This window comes from Corvus brachyrhynchos, unplaced genomic scaffold, assembly GCF_000691975.1.
Source record: "Corvus brachyrhynchos isolate BGI_N302 unplaced genomic scaffold, ASM69197v1 scaffold407, whole genome shotgun sequence".
Classification (NCBI taxonomy): domain Eukaryota; kingdom Metazoa; phylum Chordata; class Aves; order Passeriformes; family Corvidae; genus Corvus; species Corvus brachyrhynchos.
In genome coordinates, this window is record NW_008239056.1 from 1096161 (window position 1) to 1121488 (window position 25328).

The following is a 25328-nucleotide window of genomic DNA, read 5'->3' on the forward strand; positions in this document are numbered from 1 at the left end:
TGTGAGTGGGTGTGTGTGTGTGTGTGTGTGTGTGTGTCCGCGCCCACCGATGAACTTGGTTCTCAGTAGCACTTCCCATCAGGCTTTCGGGGCGGCTGGTTCCCTTCCCTTCTCCAGCAGCCCTTGGAGGCTCTGGGCAGTGAGGGGCGAGGGGGCCCTTTCCTCTTTGGCCTCTGCCGTTCGAGCTCGTTTCAGGGGCATGACGCGATTAAGACTTCACTGTACTTGGTTTTTCTTTGTCTGGCAATAATTTTCCTGTAGTCGAGGTTTCGTATTGGAAATTGACCTTTGCGACCCAGGCATCCTCCCTGTGGCAGTTCCAGATAGGAGGGGAATCCCCTTGAATGCACTAGAAAGTTGTTTGTGGAAATCTGGTGTAAAAGCACAGTGGAGAAGTAAACTTAAGTTGTACTAAAAGATTTCTGTGCAGTTGCCAGGCTTTGAACGGAATTTTTAATGCCCTACTTGAAGACATGATCCTGTTTTGGGATTAGTGCTGTCAATGCTCACACTTGCTGTAGACAGTGACAGTGTTGGAGTTTATGGTGTCTCGAATAATGTGTGGCCATTTGAGTCTCAGCCCTTTTAACATCACTCTGTGTTCAGCAAATACTGTGCTGCAAATGGGTCAAGTGGCAAACTTAAGTTCTAAGAGCTTTTCTCAGTGTCAGTGCCCGAGGTGGAAAAAATTCTTCTGCCCGTGGCGCAGTGTGTCAGATAAGAAAAGCACAGAGCTGTGGAGGTGGGGGTTAGGAGGAAGCTACAGTGTAGATGTACGCATTTATGTACGTATATGTTAACCCTGTAATGCAAATATCATGGGAAAACTGCAGTTAGTAAATACTGTGTTAAAAAAATCCTAACAGTGTACTATTGAATCACGTTCTTCCTGACTGTTTTTGTCCTTTTTCAGGGTCATATGCTAGGAAAAGATAAAAGATTTATTTTAAGCTTTTGCTGAGTAATACAGACTTGTGAAATGTATGTCTCTGCAGGTTGAAGAGTATTTCAGAATTTTTCCACTTGGGAAAACTGAAGTTGAAGCAGCAATGTGTTGCCTTTAAATTAAATTACATCCTTGTGAATGTAGCTTAATGTTTTCATACACTAAGAAATTATAATTATGTCATGGGGGTTTTGAGACTAAAAAACCTGGGATGTGTTTTTCAAAGTTGTGACTACTCCGTATTTTCACTTTGTGGCAAAGTGCACATTTCTTAATTTCTTTCTTTCTTTTACCTTGATTTGAAAAATACAGATTTTATTATGATAATTTGCATTAAGCAGAACTTTACTGGCTTTCATCAGCCTTCTTAAAGGAAATACTGTGATCCTTTTAAGATTTCCTTCTCTATCAATAAAATACCTCTTTAATAATGGGTTCTATGGGGTCTTACGTTCATAACTGTAGAAATGAGGCTTAATAATATCTTTAAAAAGGGGTAAAGGGTATAAAAAGCTGTCCTTTTCTACTTCTGATTGCGGAATTCCACACAATAAAGTTTCCAGCTACTTGAAATAAATGTTTTGCAGTCATATGAAAAGAAAATTGTATATTCTTTAAAAATAAACTTTGTTTTCTTTTTGTGGGAAATGGAGGCAGTGTTACCAGCCTTAGCATGGTCATCAATACATTGACCATTCTTACTTCTCTCCACTTGATGTGTATTACCAAGTCACTTATAAGTTTCTTGCTGATGTTACTTAGTGAAGTTGGCTTTTATTTCAGTTTAAATAGGGTGTATTTCAGCTTAGTTTGGAATTCTTGTTAGAAATAACCTCATCCAGACAAAACCCTTCTTGTCATGATTTAACTGAATTGGTTAAAACTGAACCAAAGGTCCTCTTCTTGTCTGTAGGCAAGTCTTGATCCTTTGAACATTAGTTCTCGGACCTGTTTGAGGTGATGCTGTGCTTTAGCATCCATTTTGTGAACAGCTGAATTATCTTCCCTCCTTTTGCACTTGGAAACAGTAGCTGCTTTACTAAAAACAACGTTAATTTCCCACCTTAGAATGATCTATAATGGATCATAGTCAACTGGCAGTCCTTATTCTTGTTTCAGTACCTGCTGCAAGTGACCTTGGTACTTGCCAGAACTGTAAAGCAGATACCAAATTGTCTGACTGTGTAAATGTATTGTGCTATTTTGGTATCATAGCAGATGTGTTCATTAAGTTCATGAAGAAAACTTGCGTGTATGACCATAGGTTGTGATACGTTGAGGTATTTATTCTGCCCTTTCATGATACAAGGCCTGTAAGAAACACATTTTGTGGAAAGCAAGAGCAGTCAGAGTTGAGTTGTGACCCCAGATTTGTAGTAAGTACCTTAAACAAGAAATTGCTTTGTGTTGTAGAGTTGGTGAAGTAACCTTGAATGTAATAACTTGGAGTTACTTGGACGTTGTGACGCTTCATTTAATGACTTTTGTGATAATTGTTTCAAAGTAATCACCATACTAAGTTAGATACTTTTTATCATTATAAGACTGTCTTTCTGGAGGTGTAAGTTACATTGGATAACATGTGTTCCTTTTTCTTAGAACCAACACAGATATACAGATTTCTACGCACCCGAAATCTAATAGCAGTGAGTAATTGGTTTTATCACTCCTTTACTTTGCACTTGTAGAAAATTCTAATTAAAGGATAACCATTGTCTATTTTTTCCCCCCTGCAGCCAATATTTTTGCACAGAACTCTCACTTACATGTCCCACAGAAACTCCCGAACAAATATCAAAAGGTAAAATTGTTTTTGTAAAGTAATCCTAAAATGTTCACCAAGTAGCACAAGTCCAAAAAACAGTGGAGGGTGATGTCCTGTTTTCTTTTTGAAGAACATTAAAATGCATACTTCAGTGTACAGTTGATTTCTGAGACCTAAGAGATTTTTTGCAATGTTAAGTGTATGTGTAGCTTTATCCATGTGACTGCTGTTCATACTGGAAGTGTTCAGATGTGGAAAACTATCTGCAGAATCCTAACTAATTCTCCTATGTTGGTTTTCTCTTTTGGAAGAGAACTTACTAAAAAAAGCCAAACAAAACTGTATTACATCCCAACTCTTGTAATCAATGGTGCTTAATCATAATCATATGAAACATTGTATTTTAAACTGTAACCTAACCACTTGTTTTTGAAAAAAACAAAACCCAAATACAAAACTATTGGCTTTGTTAGTTAGTCATGAAAGAATCCAGTAATTATTTCTGTAGTTATTTTAAAAGCTGGAAAATAAAGGAGGTCTGTTTATAGTATTTTACAAGAACTCCAGCAAATACTTTAAAAAGGTTGCTTTGAACTGGATACACCTGAGAGATGGGCTTCAGTTTTGATACTGCAAAGTAGTCATTCCTGTTGTGTGAGGTGCTACAGCTGCCTGTCAGTGGACCTGGAAACATAGAAACACTGCAGAGGGCCAAGTGCAGTGTACATTATTTATTAGCAGAATCACAAGGCCCTTCCAGTTACTTCCCCTTCACTGAAAATCCTTTGTTACAGTTTAGATTTTTTTTTTGTAACCTAAACATTTAGTTTAAAATATTTTAGTACCAAAGTTCTTATCTCTTGGAAACAGTTGCTGTGGGACTTAAGTACAACAAATATGCAACAAAATGTAATTATGCAGACAATTCTAATTTAAACTTTGTATTTATATCTAAGGGAAGTAATATCTGCATGATCTGTAGATCAATAGAATTTGCATATTTTTATTTAAATTAGAGGAGCTATTTATGGCATTGTTTGATCTCTTGGATATTGTTTAATGTTCTTGCTATGAGTTTTAATGCCACAATATAACTACTTCTTATGAATCCATAACATACAACTTCAGATACTTAGGACAGGTAATGATCAGGTTTGGGGTTTTTTTTAAAATTGAAGTTGTAGCTTACTTTTTCTTACGAAAGTTACCAAAATGAATTTTTTGCTTATTTTAGAGTGAGTCAGAGCAAAATTTAAAGAAATTATTTTCAGGGTGTCTTGTTTTTTGTGGTTTGGTTTTTCTAACTAGAATGGTACTACAGGAAGTTCTTGCTTATAATTTAGATTAATTTATTATTGATTTAAATGTGTATGTTACTTGAAAGTGTTCTGTTGGATATCTGCTGTACTTGCTGGGAAGCAAGAGACAATTCTTTGCCTGTGCATTGTTACCCACTGTTCCAAATTCCAGTTGATTCAGCTGCACAAGTAATGCTTGGTTTCTGTTGGAAATGTACTGATTTTTACCAGTTCCCTTAATGTTTTGTGTTAGAACTGTGAGTTTAGCTGGGAGATGTTCTAATAACAGACAGATTACAGCTGTTTCTCTCAATAGTTCTGACAATGCTGACTTACTAAAATCATGCTGGTAATTAGGTCTGGGAAGATCAAGTAAAATGTTTCGGTATGTTTTCTCTATAAAAACACAATAATGCAACAGAAGTGAGCAAGCACAGTTGAAAGGGAAAAAGCCAGAAAGTAATTGTGAAGTGTGTTCCCCCCTGGGTTCTCTCTACCCTTTCCATGCTCAGTTGGTACTGTGGCCCTTCTCTTTCAGCATAGTTAAAACCAGAGAAGTTGTAATTTAAAAGGTAGTTTGGACTGAGAGATTGGCAAAAGAGTCTGAACTGCACTTCCTGTGGGGGTTAGCAGGATCCATGTTTGCTGATCTGTGCTGGTAAATACTTACAGATATCCCCAAGATCTGAATCACTATTCTTCATTCAATAGAACTAGTTAAGATCTTGTTTTGGTGAAAAAGAGACTTTAGAAGAGGGAAAAGATCTGAACTAGAGAAGATCATCTTGAGGTTTATATTAAGAAAAATCTGTGTTCCTGGTTTCAGTATAGTGAAAATGTTAGTAGAGTTCTTTTTGCAAAGAGGTCTCTTCTGGAACTGCATCACTATTAGCCTGCTTATGTGGACTATACACGTATATTAATTTATTCCCCTAGAACTCCTAAATGTTGCCATTTTTAAATTGGTGATAATTATTTTGATTGCCATTTCAGTAAACAGTTTATAAATAAAATATAAAGAACTAATCTCCAAACTTTATAGAACTTACTTAAAGAACAACAGTAACTATAGCTCTGCATCTTTTACCTCCGGCTCTGTGATAGTCTGAGAAAAATGCCAGACAAATTTATCGCTTGGACGTAGGGAACTAAAACTCCATTTTTACGAGGAAATTATGTTTAATACATGTTTAATACTAAGAAAGTGTTTAGAAAGCCTAGAATGCTTAGATCATAGGAAAATGGTCATAAGGAATAGTTAATGGCCATGTGTCAATCTGGGCTAAAAAGGTATTGAAGTTGTTGCTTATTGGAGAGGTGATGGGCTTTGGTCAGCTGATACTTGATGGAGAGCTGAACTGGGCTTTGTGTCTCTGGGTCTGTCTTCAGGTGTTAGTATATTAGACCAAATGATGGTGTTGGAAAGAAGTTACTAATTGTTAATAAAATTACTTCACATACAGTATTTGGTGACAGTATTCACATACAGTACTTGGATAAAGGAATAATTGGCAAAACAATGGCATGCTATGATGTGACTTCTAATACTTTGCTAATTATTACTTTCCTTGTCTGGAATAAGAGTGGGTGGAGAAAGGAATGCACAAGATGCACATACTTGTTGCACAAGTAAATGCTGTCTTGAAAATCCTGAGTGTGAGGAATGGTTATTACAAGAACTTAATTTTGTCTGTTTTGCATGGGAACATGGTAACATAAATAGTAATTAATTTTAAAGGAATTTCTGCTCTTACAAGTTAACTTCAAAGGCAAATGTTTTTTATCAGTTGCTATTTTTAGTTTTTCTGAAAGATTTTTTTATTAGCAGGACTCCCATGTTTTGCCTAACCTGAGTCTGGATTTAGCAAAGGTTGTGCCACTGTTCTTTTTTGGATCAATAATGGTCACATGTTAAATACAAGTTGTGCCAGATGTTAGTATCTTTTATGGAAGATTGTTAACTTTCCCCCTTCTGGGATCATGTTTGTCTCTTAGCTGGTTTTTGGCTCGTATTCCAATCATGACATAACTTTGCTCTAAATCTGTTTTAAGCAATTCCTCAGTCTGCAGAAAGCCCTCTAAACTTACTGTTCTGCAGAACAGTGGCTGATTTTGATGAGCTGGAGCAAAGTGCACGCAGAAACATTTTTACCTTTGAATCTGAAGCTTTTAATGAATTGCTCTGTGCCTAACGTCTCTTGATTTAAAGCTGAGGACAGCAATGGTCATTTTAATAATCCCATGTTTTAGTGTAGGTGAGTCAGTTCTTCAGTCTGTCATATGTGTGAATCTTGGGCTGAGTAGAGCTTTGAATCAGTGATTGTTTATTACACAAATCATAATTGTTTTTCTCCTTGTTATCTGAGTGCAGCCCTGTAGTTTTTGTTGCCCAATGTTGCTGTTTAGTCACCACATGATGTGTAACTCAATCATTCACGAGCATTACATGCTGACTGTGGACAGAGTGACATCAGTGTTTCTTCAGTCAGGATATTTCTGTAGACAAATGCTTCCCACTTCCCCAGAACAGGGTGGTGGTGTTCCCTCTGCAAGAAACCCAGTGTTCGGCAACTGTTTATGATGTTCTTACTCCATTTTTCTAAGGTATAAATGTAAAGGAAAGATTCCGTCAGATTCTTGAGCTGTCACTGTAGTCAGGTGCAATTTTGTGGGCACCTAGAGCCAAGCATTAACTTGCCTTTAATGAAAAATAGAAAGACTGTTCTGTAACGTGTTGAATAACTTCTGCTCGTGAGTGAGCTTTATTAAGCAATGAACGTGAAATTGTATGTATGGTAGAACAAGCTGAACATACGAGCATGAACAGACTGATGTCAGAATTACAGAGAGGAATGATTTGAAGTGATTATTCTCTGACATTTTTGTCATTGGTTGTCATCGTTCCCTGTTTCCTGTGAGTGTGCTCCAAAGGTAGCTTCAAAATTCATTGCTCTTTGCATTGTGTCCATTTAATAGAAATGTGTTGAGAAGTGAGGTTTTGGGTTTTTAATTAGGCTTTTAACTCTTTTGTCCTACAAAGTTTTAAGTGTTTTTCATTATTATTATGACCAAGATTAAAATAGTAATGACTGAAGGGCTGTTGCGTCAATTCCTGGTATGTATAAGTGTCACTAAAACAGGAAGATTTTCTTTGACAAAACTGAAATGTGGTTAAACATGTTCATTGCAAGGATTTCAATATGTTGCTGTTAAATGAAACTTCTTATGAGCAGTAGGATTACATTTACAAGGTCTGGGTTTAATTCCTTGTGTTATTTTTGATAGTGCTTGAGAAGCAGTTGTGTCGCTTATAACATGACCATGGTACTAGGTCTGAAGAAGTATATATGTGTCTAAAGGGTGTTTCCTGAAGAGAAGGCTAAAATAGTATATATAGACAGTTTTAGATGGAAAACCAAGTCAGAGCTCAGGCTGAATAATTGTTTCTGCTGTTAGTTGTGGGTTATAGTGGCTGTGTAAAACTATTCTTTTTGCTTTTTCCTTGCAGGAAGACATTCAAAGTAGATGACATGTTATCAAAAGTAGAGAAAATGAAGGGAGAACAAGAATCTCACAGGTACTGTCCTGCTGTATATTTATGTGTGTGGGCACAAATGAGCACATGCACGGGCTAAATCAAAAGTACTTTCGACTGATCAAGTGCAAGTGATAAAGAGTTATTACTAGAAGCAAGGCACTTACTGTTTGAAATGTTGCTTCCAGAATCTTAAAATGTGTGTATATATGCTGGTCGCTTAACTTGGAGAAAAGCAGTATTGGGATAAACTTTCAATATTTGTTGTGGCAGCTCTTAGAATGTGTATAGAAACTTTAAATAGGTATTTGCCTTAACTTTGTTTTTAAGAGTGTCAGTTGTGTCAGTAACTAATCTGTGTGCATTGGAATTAAAAGTAAAAAAATGAGGTGGATTTGGGAAAATACAACAAAGTTTTATTGCTTGGGGTTTATGTTGTTGTATACCTGCTATTTTTAACCTTTTCCCACAGTGTTTGCAAATCATTAGACTACTGCAGAGGCAGCTGTGCTATATACAGTGTAGTCTGAAACAAACATAAATTTTGTATTCTAAGAGGTTTTATGGATTTACCATGTATTATTTTTCTTAATTATATTTTGCTCCCTATATTGTTGTTAGTTGCTTTGTTGAAACAACATAGAGTATTGATTTGTGTGTGTTGTTTTTTGTGCTTTCAAAACTCTCCAAAATGTGCTTTAGTGTGGAAAAGTAACCTGGATGAATAATGCAGGTTGGTGTAGTTATAGTCCTTTGAATGCTCAAGCTGTTGGGCACTTACATTGATCATCTCAGAGCTCTTGGGAATGTTTGCGTTAAAAAATAAGTGTGGAGTGTCAGGCTGTATCTGCCTGAGAAATGAAGGTGCGCAAAATTGTGTCTGGTGGTGTGGTGGGACAGTTGATGTTTTGTTCAATGTGTATTTCAGAACTACTAAGTGGTTTTGAGACTGTTTTTAATCTAGGTTTATAAATACTTGCTTTAAACTGAAATGTGCTCTGAATTTTGCAATTTGAAGTAAGATGGGTCTATAGTCAGCAGAATAGGTTGTGAAACAAAACAGATGCAATTATTATTTTGATTGCATATGTTATGAATTATATGGACTTGATGTAACTGATAATCTTTATTTCTAAAGATGAAGGTTCCCCCTGCAGATTCTCATTACCAAGATTAAAATACTTGTTGGTTTGGTTTTGTTTTAATCTGTACCAAGCCCATGGTTCAGGGTGAAATTCTAGACAATTTCCACCAAAACTGAACTCTGTTGCTGATGAAAGTCCAACAAATGTGTTTACCTGCTTGTGAAGGCAAGATCTCCTGTCTTCAGGCAGTGTTTTTCTACTGTAGTGTTAAATTTTTTTTTTTAACATAGTAAGTCATAGAGTACCCAGAGAGAATGAGTCTGTAAAGAGAAAACTGGTGTTCAATTCTGCATCAACTGCAACTGCTGTATCCAGGCAGTTTCCAAGTTAAAAGGATGGACTGAATCATTAGAGTTCTGTACTGAACATCAGTGAAGTGGTAGCTGTGAGAAGAAAACACTTATTTATTCTAACATTTCCTTTTTTTTTTTTTTTTTTTTTTCCCTTTTTAGCTTGTCTGCTCATTTGCAACTTACATTTACTGGCTTCTTCCATAAAAATGGTATGTTTGCCAATTCATTCATTACACTATTAATTTGTATAACACCTTTGAAATTAGTAGAGATACGTGAGGGGAATATTTGAATGTTTTTAATCTCTGGTGTTTGGATGCAGGTTTTAATTTACTTGTTCAGCCCGTCTCATTAGTTATAATTCAGTAGTGCTTTAAAAATGTTGTACTGTAATTGTGATGTTAAGAAGGTAAGCCTTCAGGGTTTTAGTCAGAACAGTGATTTTGAGAACTACTTTAAGTCATTATCCATTCAAACTGAAATAGACCTTGAGGAAAGTGATTCTTTCCTGAAGAATGTCATTTTCTGGGAGTGTGTCTTTGGTGTTTGAAGTAGCTTTAAAAAACCCCACAGCCATCAAATAGTTGGAAGATTCCATGCTAGTTTAAAATAGAAGTGTAAGAAAAAATTTTGTCAAGTCTAGAAATGAAGGGAAGGCCATGTCAATGATTATAAAAGCCATGGAAATAATAGTTTAGTTCCATGGTGTCTTTCAAGCATGTAAGAATTTGTCTCTCAAAATCGGAATATCAGATTTCATCAACCAGAATGAGGAGTTCTATTGCTCTGAGAGCAAAAGCTGTTTGTCCATTAAAATAAAACAGTATTTCTAATTTTTTGGTTGGCATTGCTGATCACACTGCTGGCAGCAGCTACCTTGAAGATTCCAGGCTCTAGGAAATTTATTGTGCAGTCTCTGAAACCAAGTCTTAGTTTCTAAGACTTTTTTTTCAGGTTCTTTCGAGAGTCCTTTAGCAGCTATTGTGCATATATTTAACTTTGCATAATATTTGAGATTGAAGGGGGATAATTTTGTTTTATTTTCCTATCTGATAGCATCTGGATCTTAAACTCAAATTTCAGGTTTGCAACCTGTAAAGAAAAAAATTGGAAAAAATAATTTGACTCATCTGTAATTAGTGTATTCTGACTGTCCTTAAATCTACCCATAACATTTTTCTCTGTTATAAAACATAGCACACTTGCTCTTTTAAACTTTAGAGATCAGCTATGCCTTTTAATCTGTTAATATGAGAATAATTAGGATATATTCTCAAGTGGAAATTTGTAGTAAGTTTGGGGAGAGTTGAAACTAAGAATGTGGTTAAAGGTCTTTGTACCTGGGAGGTGCCTGTGGTTAAAAAGTAATTACAGATGGATTTATATTGTTGAATAGATCTTCACTTTTTCAGAATTTAAAATACTTTTCTGTTTAGATAAGCCATCACAAAACTCAGAAAATGAACAAAATTCTGTAACTCTGGAAGTACTACTGGTGAAAGTTTGCCACAAGAAACGAAAGGTAAAAATTATTTCACAAACTATTTATATACATTAAAGCAAAATGTTTACCTGCTTCTGGAATATCCAGGTAACATTGCCATATAGTGATGCTGTATAGTTGAAATTAGTCTTTAAATTTAAGAACGAGTGTATTCAAGTTGTTTTCTATTGGATTTTGCACAGCTTTATGAGAAATGAGTTTTAAAAAGCATTTAACGTTGTTGATTGAATTAAGCTTGTAAATCACATCCACTCACTGTGAATTTCAGCCACTTCTGGTTTTACCTCAGTTTTTGTGTGTCACGTCATTAAACTGTTCATTTTGTTGTGATGTCCAGAGGCTTAAGTAAACCAGGCAATCACAAAATCATAAAGTAGTCTATGCCTTTTAGAGTTTAGGAGTAAAAAGGAACAAATTGTAATTGTTTTGAATTCCTCAGTCATCTGCCAACTCTTGTCTCTTTCCTTGCTTTTTCTGTACCTGTGTTTTTTATTTTGATCATTTCAGTTATTGCAGGTTTTAGCTACCATGATTCATAAGCAATTTTATATTTATTTTTAAAGCATCTTTGAATTTGCTTGCAGTTTTAGCTGTGCTTATTTTACATCAGTTGGCAAATTATCTTCCCAACTATGAGAATATGGGAGGCTTAGTAATGCTTTAGGTTTTTACCAGAAAGGGAAAGATTTGCAGTCAGAACTATGTGTTCTTCCCTAAGAATGCTAGGCTGATTTGACATGTTTTTAAGAATTGATGTTGTTTCTAGCCAATTTTGTTAATTGTTATAGTATGGATAAATATGGTGAGATCAGGAGGTGCTGATTGTTATTCCAAATGTTTTGCTTCAAGCTTCATATTTAGGCCATCTTGTCTTGTTTTCCCAATTCTACACAATGTTCGATGATCTCTTTGAGAGGTACTGAATATAATAAATCCCAGATGAGTGCTTCTTTATCTCACAGATAGCACAAAGTGCACTTTGAAATATTGCAAGGAGAAGATAGGAATCCCTTGAAATATATATATGTATCCTAAACATTTAATTTCTTCAGGTAAACAGAATTAAATTAGTATTAGTGACTGTTTAACAATCTAAGTGCCTCATGTTAGTGTTACTTTAATCACATAGAGAAAGATGGCTGCTGCCAGAAGGGGTTATAGAATGCCAATTTTATTTACACTTAAAAATATCTGGGTTTGCATTTAAAATCTGGGATTGCTCCAGATTTTTTTATTTATATCTGTTACAAGGCTTATTTTCAAAAGTTGGCAGAACAAGTACGATTAATAAATGACGTCAATTTAAATAATGTCTTTACTTTGAAGTCTAAAAACCCAAACCTTATCTTTCTTGTTTTGCTGCAGGATGTCAGTTGTCCGATAAGACAGGTTCCTACAGGTAAAAAGCAGGTGCCTTTAAACCCAGACCTCAGCCAAATAAAACCAGGCAACTTCCCATCACTTGCAGTTTCCAGCAATGAGTTTGAACCAAGCAACAGCCATATGGTGAAGTCTTACTCATTGTTATTCAGAGTCACTCGCCCAGGAAGGAGAGAATTTAATGGACTGATCAATGGCGAAACTAATGAAAACATTGGTAACTTCAACCTTTAAATCTGCTTTTGCAAGGTTTATCTTGTAAGCATGTATAGAGTCATCTTGATGTGCAGTGTAGGTGACGCTGTGACAAGGGCCAGTAATAACTGAGTGACTGAGCTTTTATTTGTTTGCAGTCTCTTTTTAGGGGCTGAAATTCAGCTGGTAGCTAGAAATTGTGCTTCTGGTTTTTGTAAATTTAACACCAGTTGTTACTAATGTAGTGGTGAAGGTGTGAGGCAACACTGTTAAAAGGTGAATAGTGCAAGAGAGCCCTGTGGTCACTGAGAGTGTCATTATTCCTCTACCAACACTGACTCACTGTAGGTGCTATCAGTATCTCTCAGCAAAACTAAATGACAAGCCAATAGAGAAAATACCCCAATAACAAATTTTTAAAAGCTATTTTCTTAATCTTACTGAGATGTGTTACAACACAAATGTTTCAGCCTTGAAAAGTGCATGTAGGATGAAAAACTTTCTCACTATTTTATAGCTACAAGAGGAGGAAGGTCAAATCCCAACTTCTTTATGCTGACAGAATAATAGGATGAAACTATAAATACATGAGAACATACCTAAAATATGATTACTGTTAAGCTAAGTGCTCTTTCTATTGCATTGTCCTTCTCTATTGTATGGCACATCTGACACCATCAACAGCCATATTTGTGACTGCATAGAGACTGTTTGATCTTTTGAATCTGTGCTTATATAATGATTGAATACTATATTTCTTATGTGCAGATGTCAATGAGGAGCTTCCAGCTAGAAGAAAAAGAAACTCTTCAAATCGTGAAGATGGGGAAAAGACATTTGTAGCACAAATGACTGTTTTTGATAAAAACAGGTGATATTATTAAAAACAATTCTATTAATCATTAGAAGTTTGTTTGATAATAAACTTAATATGTTCTTTGTTACAGTGTAGGTTGTATTTGGCTGCATTTTAGTTGTTATTTACAGTAAGAACTTCAGCTTGTTATGTGTTTTTAAAAAACCTGCAGGTTTCATAACACATTTTATACTGAAACCCATTCAGTGATTATTGTAAATAATTCCCATCTGTGAACTTGAATATTGTCCTGTTAATTTGCATCTGTTTGTCTGTTCCTTGCCAGTTTTTGGCAGATGTACTTTCTGGGGTTCTGTTAAAGATCAGTGACAGCATAATTTAAAAGAAAAACAAAGAAAAGTTCTCTGAAATACCCTTACTGCTTACATTCTGTTGCGTGCCATAATTTTCTCCATGCCCAGACCGTTGCTGATGTAGTCACAGGTCTCATTCTGCCAGCAGCTAGAGAGGACGTAAGTTCTCCATTACTACAGGACAATCAAATAAATTGTTAAAATTGTAACAGGCTTACTCTGTCATGTAGTTTAGTTATTTATTATCATGATACTACTTAAAGTATTTCAAAGAAGGTGGAGTGGGGTGAACTCCTGTGTCAATAGCTCAGAGCACTCCAGATCTAGTTCAAAAGATAAGGACCAGACCATTTCCTGGGTGGACATTTTGGTTGTTTGGTTGGTTGTGCTGCAAAGGATCATAGTGCCAACAGCCAAAATACAGTACAATGAAAATAAGACCTCTTTCCGTGGCAAATGCAGGTCTCAGGTAAAGGTAGGTATTTAGATGATTTCTTTATCAATAAAAATGGAGCTTGAAGAAAAAGCTGCTTTAAACCAGTTCCAACTAATTCTGACAAAATGGTTATTTATCCAAATAGGGTTTTAGAAGTATATTTTGAGAAGAGTTTGGGTTTTGAAGAAATATCCTTTTCTAATATATATCTTAGAAGTCTTGACAATATTTTGTTCTTTTCTATTACTTAATTCTACTGGAGAACTTGAATATGCTAAACACAATAGAAACCATTAGATGGTTTTGTAGTGATGATAAGCAAGGACATTCTCAGACATGCTGTTGTATAAATGAGACTGATTTGCAGCAGAACCAAGTCATGCATTAAAATGTTTATATGTTTGGTTTAGTCTTTAACATTTTTCTTTGTTATGGATGATGTTTGCCTAAGATTCAGACCTAGTCAAATAAATTTGCCTGAAAATACACCTTTAGGTTCATGGAAATTTAGTTACTGTGAAATAGTGCATTTTAATAGGCAAACAATAAAAAAGAGCTTTTTTGCACATAATGGGTGTTTTGTCTTGACAGACGCTTGCAACTTCTGGATGGGGAATATGAAGTGGCCATGCAGGAAATGGAAGAGTGTCCCATTAGCAAGAAAAGAGCAACATGGGAAACGATTCTGGATGGGAAGGTATGGATTGTTTTAGTGGCCAAGAGACCTGTCTTCACAGGAAATAATTCTCTTTGGAATGTATGGACATATATTTTAATTTAGCTCTCAGTTTAGAAAGCTTTGGCTACACTGGATCCTTAATACAAGTAGATGGCAACTACTGTAAGTATGGCAGCTGTTTCTTTTCAGTGACTTCTGAATTTCTGACCTAGAAAATCAAGCAGTTTAAATGCTATTCTAACAAGTTGGACATATCAAAAAGGAGCAAACTGCAGAATATTTAAAGGGGAAGAAAGAGGAACCCAGACCTTTCACAGGTGTGATCTTATGTACATACCTTAAGAGAATGCTGATAAAATGTAGTGATGAAGAGGATGTATCAGTGTAGGAGGAAGGGTTGAGAAATTGTTGACTGAGGTGAATCAACAGTCAGTGACTCTATGTACTTACACAGTCATGCTCACATGTCCTGGGAGAGTATGAGTTGTAAGTGATTGAAGAGAAGAGGATTCCAGATAGTTGCAGAGTATTTGTATTTCACCATGATCTTATAATTATGAAAAAAGCAGAGATGATCCAAATTATATAGTAAAAGTACAGTTATAGGCTCAATTATCCTGACCAGCCTTTAACTGGATTAAAATAAATTACATCAGTCTACATTTTGTGAATATTTTCTCATTATTGTTTTTGTGAAGACACTTACTCTGCTGGGTTTTTTTTTTTATTTCCCCCACTCTCCAGCGGTTGCCTCCATTTGAAACATTTTCTCAGGGACCTACGCTTCAGTTTACTCTTCGTTGGACAGGAGACACAAATGATAAGTCTACAGCTCCTATAGCTAAACCTCTTGCAACACGAAATTCTGAAAGCCTCTCTCAAGAAAACAAGCCCAATTCTGTTAAGCCTACTCAGACTATAGGTAAGCAAACTTTGGTTTTGCTGCTGAATAATCATCTGCTTAGCCCTTGTGTGCTTAGGGCTCATTGGTGCAGCTGCTTCAGGTAATTCTCAACAGGAAAAAGCAAAACTGAGTGGACTTTGTTGTATCCTGTATTTTGTAAATTTTTTAAGGTTAAAAACTAAACATCAGGACAATATTGAAGTGATTATATACAATGCTGGTAAATCCTGCTGTGAAATACATTGGGAAAAATCCATCAGTAGGATTTTTGGGATTATCTGGTTTGCCCTACTCACTCCAGTTACTGTTCTGTAAGTTTCTGGATTTATAGGTGCCCTGGTTTCACGCGGAATACAGTTAATTCTCTTCTCAGTGGCTGGTATAGTGATGTGTTTTGGATTTAGGATGAGAATAATTTTGATAACACTGATGTTTTAGTTGTTGCTAAGCAGTGTTTAGACTAAGTCAAGGACTTGGCAGCTTCTCACACCACCCCACCATCAAGGAGGCTGGGGGACACAAGGAGCTGGGAGAAGATACAGCTGGGAAAGCTGACCCAAGCTGTCCAGAGGGATATTCCAGAACGTATATGGAATATATATGTATATGCTCAGTATAGAAACTAGAAGGAAAGTTAGCCTAGATGCCATTTTTATTTTTTCTCACTCCCAGTTGTTTGTGACTTTGGATTAGAACCTGGTGTTGGCAGGTAAAGCTCAAGGACATCTGGAAAACTTAAGTTGTACAGAGAACAAAGGCTGCACCTGTTGTTTCAACAGCTATGAACACATCTAGACTCTGGATTGGCAGCCAGTTCACTTGAGAGTAATCAGCATTTCCAAGCTTGTAACTAGATTGGGACTCAGATTAAGGAATCTTCTAGGTCCCTGTTGTAGAAGTGATTATCTGGAGTGCAGTGGTTCTGTCCCCGGGCTTAGTCTCTGGGGTGTTGCAGTGAGGCACTACTAGTGAAGAGTTGATAGTGCTTCGGAGAACTTGTCCAAAATGGCATTGCAGTCTGAGTTTGGTGAAGTTTTGGAGCTGGAGTACTGACAGCAAGGGAATTACTGTTATGAAAAAAGCACTGCTTTTCCAAATGTAGTTTTTATGCAGTTTTGTTGCAGTAAATGTTGAGAAACGTAATGGTGAGGCTTCCTAAGAGTGGTGATTCTTTTAGAGCTTTAGTGTGATAAAAAAGTGAGAGCAAGAAGAATTTTACCCTACCTGTGCAGAAACCAATGTCTAGAATGATCCCTAATATCCTCAGCCAACCTACAGGCGTCTTTCTCTTTGGAAAGAGTACAAGAATATTTAAATAAGACTGATTTCTGTTTCCTGACCCGAGTATTTTACCTGAGCTAGGGACTGCAGACACTTGGGTTTCTTGCATTAGGATGAATGGCTGACAGTGCATACAAACATGAAGTAGTTCCAACAGAACCTGCAAGGTCTTCAAACGTTCGCTGTAGAAATTGTTCTGCTTTCTCTTTTCTTCCTTGTACCAGGCTTTCTTGTGTTTTAGAGTTTCTTGGAGACCTGTATTGTAATTTGTTAGGCAGGTTTTATCCTCAGACTTGCAAAAGAAATGAGAGCTGAGTTAACTAACTCTAGAAGGCGTGTGGTAGTTTACTGTAATAAATGTAGAGACAGTAGGAACATGGCAAGACTGCATTGCTAATGTAAACCTCGAACCCACTTTTTCTTCTATCGGAAAAGCTAAATATTCCAGTAAATTGATAAAGTTACAGCCAGAGCACCCTTCCCAAATAGTACAGCCAACTCTTACACACAAACATATTGTAATGTGCAGCATTGTAGGGTATTTATTATGGTTCTGCTGTTTGCAATGTCTGAATACCACAAGAGTGAAAACAGTAGGAAACTTCTATCAGAGATTCTGATAAAGACCCAGTACTTTCCCAATGGTACATAAATTTGGTGTTGTCATTTTACTTTGGCATATTTCCCAAGGCAGACCAGTGGAATAAAGACATCAAAGACTTTCTAAATATGGCAGCTTAAACTTTGCTGTAATTACAAAGTTCTGAAAGTAACTGAGCCATGGAATTGGGATTTCTCTGATGTGGTGCAGGCTAAAGTGTCAGACCTTCTGTCTTTTTCATACAGAAAGAAGATAAAATTTCCATTCTTCTCCAAAATACTAAATACAAAATAAGTGCATCTTCTAGAAGTTAGGTTTTCCCATCTTTTTCACAACTCAGAAGCAAGCAGGGTCATTATTTGGTTTCTCTTGAGGGCAGATTTATAAACCTGCTTAGTTATGTGGGGTTTCTCATTGATTGTATGAAATCAAATACTATTACATAGATTAAAGTGTACAGAAGAGATTCAAAAGCAACTGAGCAGTACCATTACACATGCAAATAGTAAGTGTTCAAGGGTTAAAGTTTCAGTTAAGTATTTTGTGTGTTTACTTACATTTCTGCTGTCTGTTAAGAGACTGGTGGAACTTCTGAAATCGAATTTAAGTGATGTGTTTGAATGCAGCAGTCTGAAGCAGGGATGGTTTTAATTTCCCAGCCTCACCTGCTTTTAGCAATATATAAAGAATTCTCTGCTTAAATGGAGTAAGAAAAAGGTTACTTTTTACCTGACCATTTTTAAGTTCTTTGAAGGATTCTCCAACACTCGATATAACCTTGTGTTAGAAGTGGGTTTGCCTGTAGGTTTGTGAAGGAAGCTGAGCATCCAGACTTCCTTGCTGCTGGTAGGAGCTACTTATGTCAAAGGACAATTGAGTAGCTTGTTTCCTTTAGCAGCAGTGCTCTTCTCAGAACTTCCATACTTGGGTAAGAAACAATGTTTGTCTGTTCCTCTGCAGCAAAGAAATGTGTGTCTACATGTGGTTTTTTTCAGCTGTGAAAGAATCCTTGCCGACAGACCTTCAAACAAGAAAAGAGAGAGATGTTTTAAATGAACCTCGACAGAAGTTGCGAATATTTTACCAGGTATTGAAAATAATAATTAGAGGGAAAAACTAGAATCTAAATATTGTGTGGAATTAAAATGTTTGCTTGGGAGCTGGGTGGAAATTTCCATTTGCCCTTTTAGAGGATGCCTTAAAGAGTCTTAGATTCACAGACCGAAAGCCATTCCACAGACTACTCTTTCCAGAAGTATTTTAGGAAACTAATCTTCCTGGGGGCACATCTGATGTTCCGAAAGACAAAGGACATTCCTTGTTAGACATCTGGAGGGAGACAGGTGGGTCTCCTATAGGAAAAAAAATTCTTGAAATACCAGTGTTTCAGTACACTGAGCTGATGTAGTGTTCCCAAGATCTAACTATTGCTGTCAAGGTCTCTTGTAATGATGTCCAACTTGGTTTTGAGGGTTGGAAGTTGATGAATGAAACTCATTTGGTGCTAATTCTGCTCTGCCTGTTCCTTTGTTTGCATCAAGTTCCTTTACAACAACAACACGAGGCAGCAGACCGAGGCCCGCGACGACTTGCACTGCCCCTGGTGCACACTGAACTGTCGGAAACTCTATAGTTTACTCAAACATCTTAAACTCTGCCACAGCAGATTTATCTTTAATTATGTTGTAAGTAATTTTTTGTAGTTTAGCACTATGAAGCACTGTACAGTCTGTCACAGATACTACAAGTGCAGGGATTCTGTTTCCATCTTAGTAAGTTGTAGGACTGTATCTACAGGTTAGAAGCTGCTTTCTGTGAATGTTTTTGTGTTACGTGGAGGGGAAATATTGTGGGTTTGATTTTCTTTCTTTATATATATAAAAGTGCTGACCACTGGAGGCTGAATTCTGACTGTAGCTACTGCTTTTGCATCAATGTGCTCTTTGATGTGGAAAGCAATGTAATTAGGTTGGAAGTCTCTTGAAGCTCTAGGAAGTTCAGAAGTGTACTTGCTAGCAATCTTTTGCTGATATTTTCCTTAATTTTATAATTAGTTCTGGGTGGTTTTATGTAAAACAGTAAAATAGTACAGAGCAAGGAAGCTTTAGTATAATTTGCTTCTAGAGATTAAAAATTATTTGGGTGTTCTGAAAGGAAACTTGGAGCTATATCAGGTTATTGACAGGTGATATTTAAGGTATTCAGAATTTAAAGGTTACTTGTTTAAACCTCTTGATGCATTGTCATTACTGTCTGAGTATTTGCAATTGTGCTTCAGTATCATCCAAAAGGTGCTCGAATAGACGTGTCCATCAATGAGTGCTACGATGGCTCCTACGCAGGAAACCCCCAGGACATCCATCGCCAGCCCGGCTTCGCCTTCAGCCGCAACGGGCCCGTCAAAAGAACTCCAATCACACACATCCTGGTTTGCAGGTAGGGAGCTGGGAAGCAAGCTCTGTGTGGGGATCACAGAATCAGCTAGGCTGGGAAAGACCTTGGAGATCATCAAGTCCAGCCTATGACCTAACACGATCAACTAATCCATGGCACTGCGTGCCACATCCAGTCTTCTTTAAACACCTCCAGGGACAGTCACTCCACCACTTCCCTGGGCAGCCCATTCCAGTGCCCAACCACTCTTTCTGCAAAGAATTTTTCAGCCTATAAACCAGATTTGTGAATCTGTAGGTGCATATACACAGTGCTAAATTTCACTGTTATGACTAACTAAAATGTAACTGAAGGATGATAATGTCACCCATGATTTTTCTATGTTTTTCCAGATGAGATAGCTATTCATAATAATGTAGCTCTCTTTAACTGCTGTACCCTAAATCTTTTCTTCCCCAAAAGGTGAAGTTGGAGGGTTGGGTCATGAGCTGTTGGGTTTTTAATGGGGATTATTTAATTGCTAGAGACTTCCCCCCTCCCAACATTTTTGCAAGCTAGAGCTTAAAATAATTTGTATTAATCACTGACAGTTCTCAGTATTTGCATCTCTGATGTGATGGTGACAGCAGTAATTTCTCCTTTGCCAGGCCAAAGCGCACGAAAGCAAGCATGTCTGAGTTCCTGGAGTCTGAGGACGGAGAGGTGGAGCAGCAGCGGACGTACAGCAGTGGGCACAATCGGCTCTACTTCCACAGCGACACCTGTCTGCCCCTCCGCCCCCAGGAGATGGAGGTGGACAGTGAGGATGAAAAGGACCCAGAATGGCTTCGGGAGAAAACCATTACTGTAATTATTCCATTTGTACTAAAGTTATTTTAAGTGGATTGTGGTTTTTAAAAGATGATCTGCAGTTGTTTTAGGGAACAATGGGGCATATGTTGCAAAATTTCTGCATTTTAAAAGCAGAAAATTTTGCTGGAAAACTGTTGATGGAAATAAATGGAATCAAAGTTTGTTTTTTCAAGTATGCCTTCAGTTTGCAAAGTTGGTTCAGTCCCCTTGTGTTCGAACAAGTTTTCGTTGTTTGTGGCTCCTTTTCTCCTTCAAAGAGGAGATGCTGAAATCAGGAGCACACAGTTTGGGCTATTTATAATAAGGATATAATTTATCATCACAAATCTCTACATGAAAAGACATTTTTTAAACTTTTTTGACTGCAGAACCTGAATTTTTTCTATATATTTTTGTGTATAAGTTGAATTTTGGGTATGCTTTCACTACTTGGCAGCAGACATGCAGTTCTGATGGGTGTGTTTGTTTCTTTTCCTATCCTTCCTCCCAATCTCCAGCAAATTGAAGAATTTTCTGATGTTAACGAAGGAGAGAAAGAAGTGATGAAATTATGGAATCTTCATGTTATGAAGCACGGGTATGTTATTCTGCTTAGTTTTGATACAAATAAATTATAGGATACATTTGGTTGATTATTTTGCATTGCAATTCACTAAATACTTAAAATTTAGTTGTCTCAGTTGTTTAGGAAAGGGTCATTAAAGGATAATTTGTAAAGCTTTTCAGAGTTTAAGCTTTTAAAGAAGTTCTTGTGCCTAGTTGCCTTTGGGTTTTGAAAAGAAAAAATACTGGACTCTGTAGTAGCTGCTCTCTGCAGTTACATTGATAAATCATGTTGTAGAGTATCTTTTTGTTTTTGAAGATGTTCTACTTGCGTAATGACAGTTTTCTTATTTGACAGGTTTATTGCTGACAATCAAATGAATCATGCCTGTATGCTGTTTGTTGAAAATTATGGACAAAAAATCATTAAGAAGAACTTGTGTCGAAACTTTATGCTCCACCTGGTCAGCATGCATGACTTTAACCTCATCAGCATCATGTCCATAGACAAAGCTGTGGCTAGGCTCCGAGAGATGCAGCAGAAGTTGGAGAAAGGAGAATCAGCCTCCCCGACGGACGAGGAATCTTCCGAGGAACAAAGTGGGACAGCAAATGGATACAGTGAAAATACCATGAGAGAGAGGATTTCAGAAGTGGAAAGCATCTCAGGTGTCACAAAACAGAGCAAGAAGCAGAAGCTCTGAAGTCAAAAGTCAATTGTCATTCAACGGACAAGCATTGAAGTGACATTCTAGGGTGCATGAGCTCTATAAAGAATTACACACAGAAATACAGAGATTCCAAACAGGTACTGCTGGATGGAAATAAATGATTTCAACAAGGATATTGTTTAAACAGGGTTTTTATTCAGTTACTTATGCAAGTACTACATGTATATTGGTTTTGGTGATGTAATGACAATATTCTAAGAGTCTGAGCATGAAGAGCAATATAAAAATCTTTTTGTAATTTTAGTGTAATTAGTGTCTTAAGAACTTTATGGAATTTACATAATTTAAGTATATGTAAAACCGTTTTTATATTAAGATTTTTGCATCTGTATCTGGCTGTTTTTCCTACCATGAAGTTGTGAAATATTAGGGAAAGGGGATTGGGATACAGTTTCTGCTTTTCTTATTTAGAAATTCTCCAGTTAGCTTTTTGTGAAAATAGCGTCTGACTATTTACAGTTTAACCTTGATCCTTGTATTTGAAATCATTTATCAATTGATCATGTTACAAATCAATTTTTTTTACACTAAAAATTGTCAGAATTGGCGAACTTAGCACTTCCTTTGTCTTGTGCCTGTTTGGAAAAGATCTTGGCTTTTCACGTTCCAGACACAGTGAAGTACCACCTTGGCTTTTTGAGGTTAACCAGCAGTTTGGGTTTCGTGGATAATTCTGATGTATTGATCGCCCAGTGTACCATTTTAAACTTGAACATTTAGCTCCTTTATATTTTTATTACACATTTACACAGCTACAGAAAGGATTTGGGTGCAGCCCCTCATGTCTGGGGTCGCCCGTCCTGGGGTGCCATGCTAAGGCCAGAGCCTCATGTCCATCTGCAGGCGCTGTGTTGCCAGCTTCCCGGGAAGTTCTTGCCTCAGCACAGACTGCAAGGCCAGGCCATGGGTTTAGCTTTGGCTTTCGAGATGCCACTCTTGAGGGAAAAATGCACTGTAAAATTGGACCAGAAAATGTGTTGCACTTCTTATGTAAGTATTCTGTGATGTATTGTATTCAATACAGATACTAAGATGCTGACTAAACTATATTTGAGCAGTTTTGCACTGCTGTTAACACATTTTATGCATACGTTTACAGATTTTTTCCAATGGAAAGTGGTTTCACTACTGGTACAGTATCAGCACCGAAGGGTTTTAGTCCAGCAAGCACTGTGGTTGAGTGACATCACCTCAATTTTTTATTATCCTTAAAATATTTCATTTTTCATATTCTTTATTTATAAAGGAACAATGCTGCTGTAAATACAGGTATTTTTTGTTTTTTATTTCATTCCATCACCATGAGATGCAGTTCCCTATTTGTTGAAGGGGTATATAAGCTTTCTAATGGTGTCTTCAGAAATTTATAAAATGTAAATACTGATTTTGATGGTCCTTAAGATGTGTTTAACTGTGAGACTATTTAACTAATGGTGTGGATGTGATTCGTCATCCAGTATTAAGTTCTTAGTCACTGATTTTGTGTACAAAATAGGAAAGAGGGAAAACTGCAGCTTTTCATTACAAACTTCATGAATTGCCAGCTCTCTGAGTTTTAGCAAACTCTAATTATGCCTCTGGATAGTACATCATGCATTTCTCTCTGGCTTTAATTTGCTAAAGCTGTGCACATATGTAAAAAAATAGATTATTTTAGGGGAGAAGTAGTTCTAGAATTATTGCTTATGTCATTTCTTAAGCAGTTATGCTCTTAATGCTTAAAAGAAGGCTAGCATTGTTTGCACAAAAAGTTGGTGATCCCCCCAAAATAGTAATGAAATTACTTCTGTTCAGTAAACTTTGTATGTCATGTCAATTTATAATAAAAGCTGAAAAAATCCCCTTGTTTTCTATTTATAAAGATGCCTTTTCTATTTGTACCTTTGAAGATGCCATGTAAGCTGGTTAAAAAGAATTTGAACAGTAAACAAGTTAAGCTGTTTAAATGAACCATTGTTTTTCATTAAATGTTTTATTTGAAATCAGCTTTTGTACATGAAGTTCAGTAATACAAAATTTGCCATGATGGGTGTCCAGTCATTCCATGTGCAGAGACCTCAAGCAGCACCTCTATAAACTCTTTGCATGACTTTTAAAATTTGGATATGTGTTCTTCCTTTGCCAGATTGTTACAGCTCTGTTTCAGGTATCTCCATAAATTTCCAGGGTTTTAGCCAGATTTTAATAACTTTCATTCTCCTTTCTTGGGGTAGAGCTGAATACCTGAGGTAGATGTGCAAGTTGTACTTTACTGTGCAGAACTGCAATTTATAGAAGTGCAAGTGACACATACCACTTGTGTTGGCAGTAACAGAACTAAGATGTGGTTTTACATGCAAGTGGCTAATTTTTCAGACATTTTTAAAAGTATTTGGCTTATATGAAGTCAAGTTTAAATTGGTGTCAGTTGAAAACCCCATTCATCTGGGACTGCAGAGGATGGATGCTCCAGGTACTGTGGGACAAAACAAGTCAGGAATTGCATTGCTTGGCCAAGTCGTGACTGTGGAATGGCAGCCACTGGAAACCTTTTTCCATGTTAGGATTCAGATCCTGAAATGCAGGATGTGCCAGGTGGGCTCTGCAAACTACCTTAGGCTGCTATTGAGCTGTGTGTTCTTGTCTCTAACATTGTCCAGATTCTCCTAATCTGGCCTTCAGCGTGCTCATGGCAGGTTTTAATGTTTTGTAGTTGGTGATCACAATGGGTCTGTGAACCCCAACTTGGAACCTAACATGATTTCAGTATTAATTCAGTGCATTAACTACTCTATTCAAAAGTAGGTGAATTGTTAACCTTCAGCCCACATTGCTTGGAGTATGTCTTGAATTTTGAGGGGTGGGGTGAAGATTCACTGCTTCATTCCAGGCAGTTACCCATGATTTGAACTGTTCTGATTATTTATCTAATCAACAGAACAAAATTCCCAAACCATAGAATCCCCCAAACCAGAAATTTGATTTTACCTTTGGGAATACAGGAGCCATTCTGTGAGGGCAATTGTGACAGTGTTGTTCCAAGTTAAATACTTCTTAATTCACAGAAGTCTGGTGCCATCATTGACAAGTGGAAATGTTCCCTGTTACAAATCTGGCTGTGGTTTCATATCCAAGAAAACAAAGGCTTTGGAGTGGGTAAATGCTCCCTGACTAACCTGCAGTTTTTAGGCTGCTTGATTTGAGAGTGACGCTGCAGCTCTGGAGAAGAAACACTTGGCATCTTGTCATGAAGAAAGTTCATGTGAATGGAGTATTTATGAGAGAAAGCTGCCAAGTCAGCAACTTCACTTACTGGTTTCACAAGCTGTTTTTCCTTTAAAAGAGACCAAAGAACGGGAACAGGCTCCAGGTAAAGCAGAACTAAGGGAACTAAGTAAAGCTGTGTGTTAGTCCAACAGGGACTTCATTTGAAGGTGATTAAATACCTCTGCTGCTGGCCAAAAACTACAGATGTGTAAGAGTTGCACCACTGAATGCACCAGTAAGAGATGCGAACAGTAAAATGGAGATGAGACAAATCAGACGTGGTGGAATATTGAGGGGTAGTTCATAGATGCTTTAACAAATTTTATTAAAAGAAGGGGAAAAATATTTTTGTAAGATATGTCAGTTAAAATCTGGATATAAAGGTAAGTGCACAGGTGTGAAACCTGGAAATAAATTGTCTGGGACTTCT

General features: G+C 36.9%; 1 protein-coding gene across 1 annotated transcript; it reads left to right on the forward strand.

The window, feature by feature from the left end:
• The first annotated feature begins 50 nt into the window (after positions 1-50).
• Positions 51-23493, forward strand: SUZ12 (SUZ12 polycomb repressive complex 2 subunit). Its single transcript, XM_008637562.2, has 15 exons — positions 51-2592; positions 2683-2747; positions 7518-7586; positions 9142-9191; positions 10419-10504; positions 11852-12083; positions 12830-12932; positions 14259-14364; positions 15091-15268; positions 18128-18219; positions 18674-18817; positions 19411-19568; positions 20174-20372; positions 20876-20955; positions 21280-23493. The coding sequence occupies exons 1-15, from the start codon at positions 2527-2529 to the stop codon at positions 21623-21625; spliced, it is 1974 nt and encodes a 657-aa protein (XP_008635784.1). The 5' UTR covers positions 51-2526; the 3' UTR covers positions 21626-23493.
• The last annotated feature ends 1835 nt before the right edge of the window (positions 23494-25328 follow it).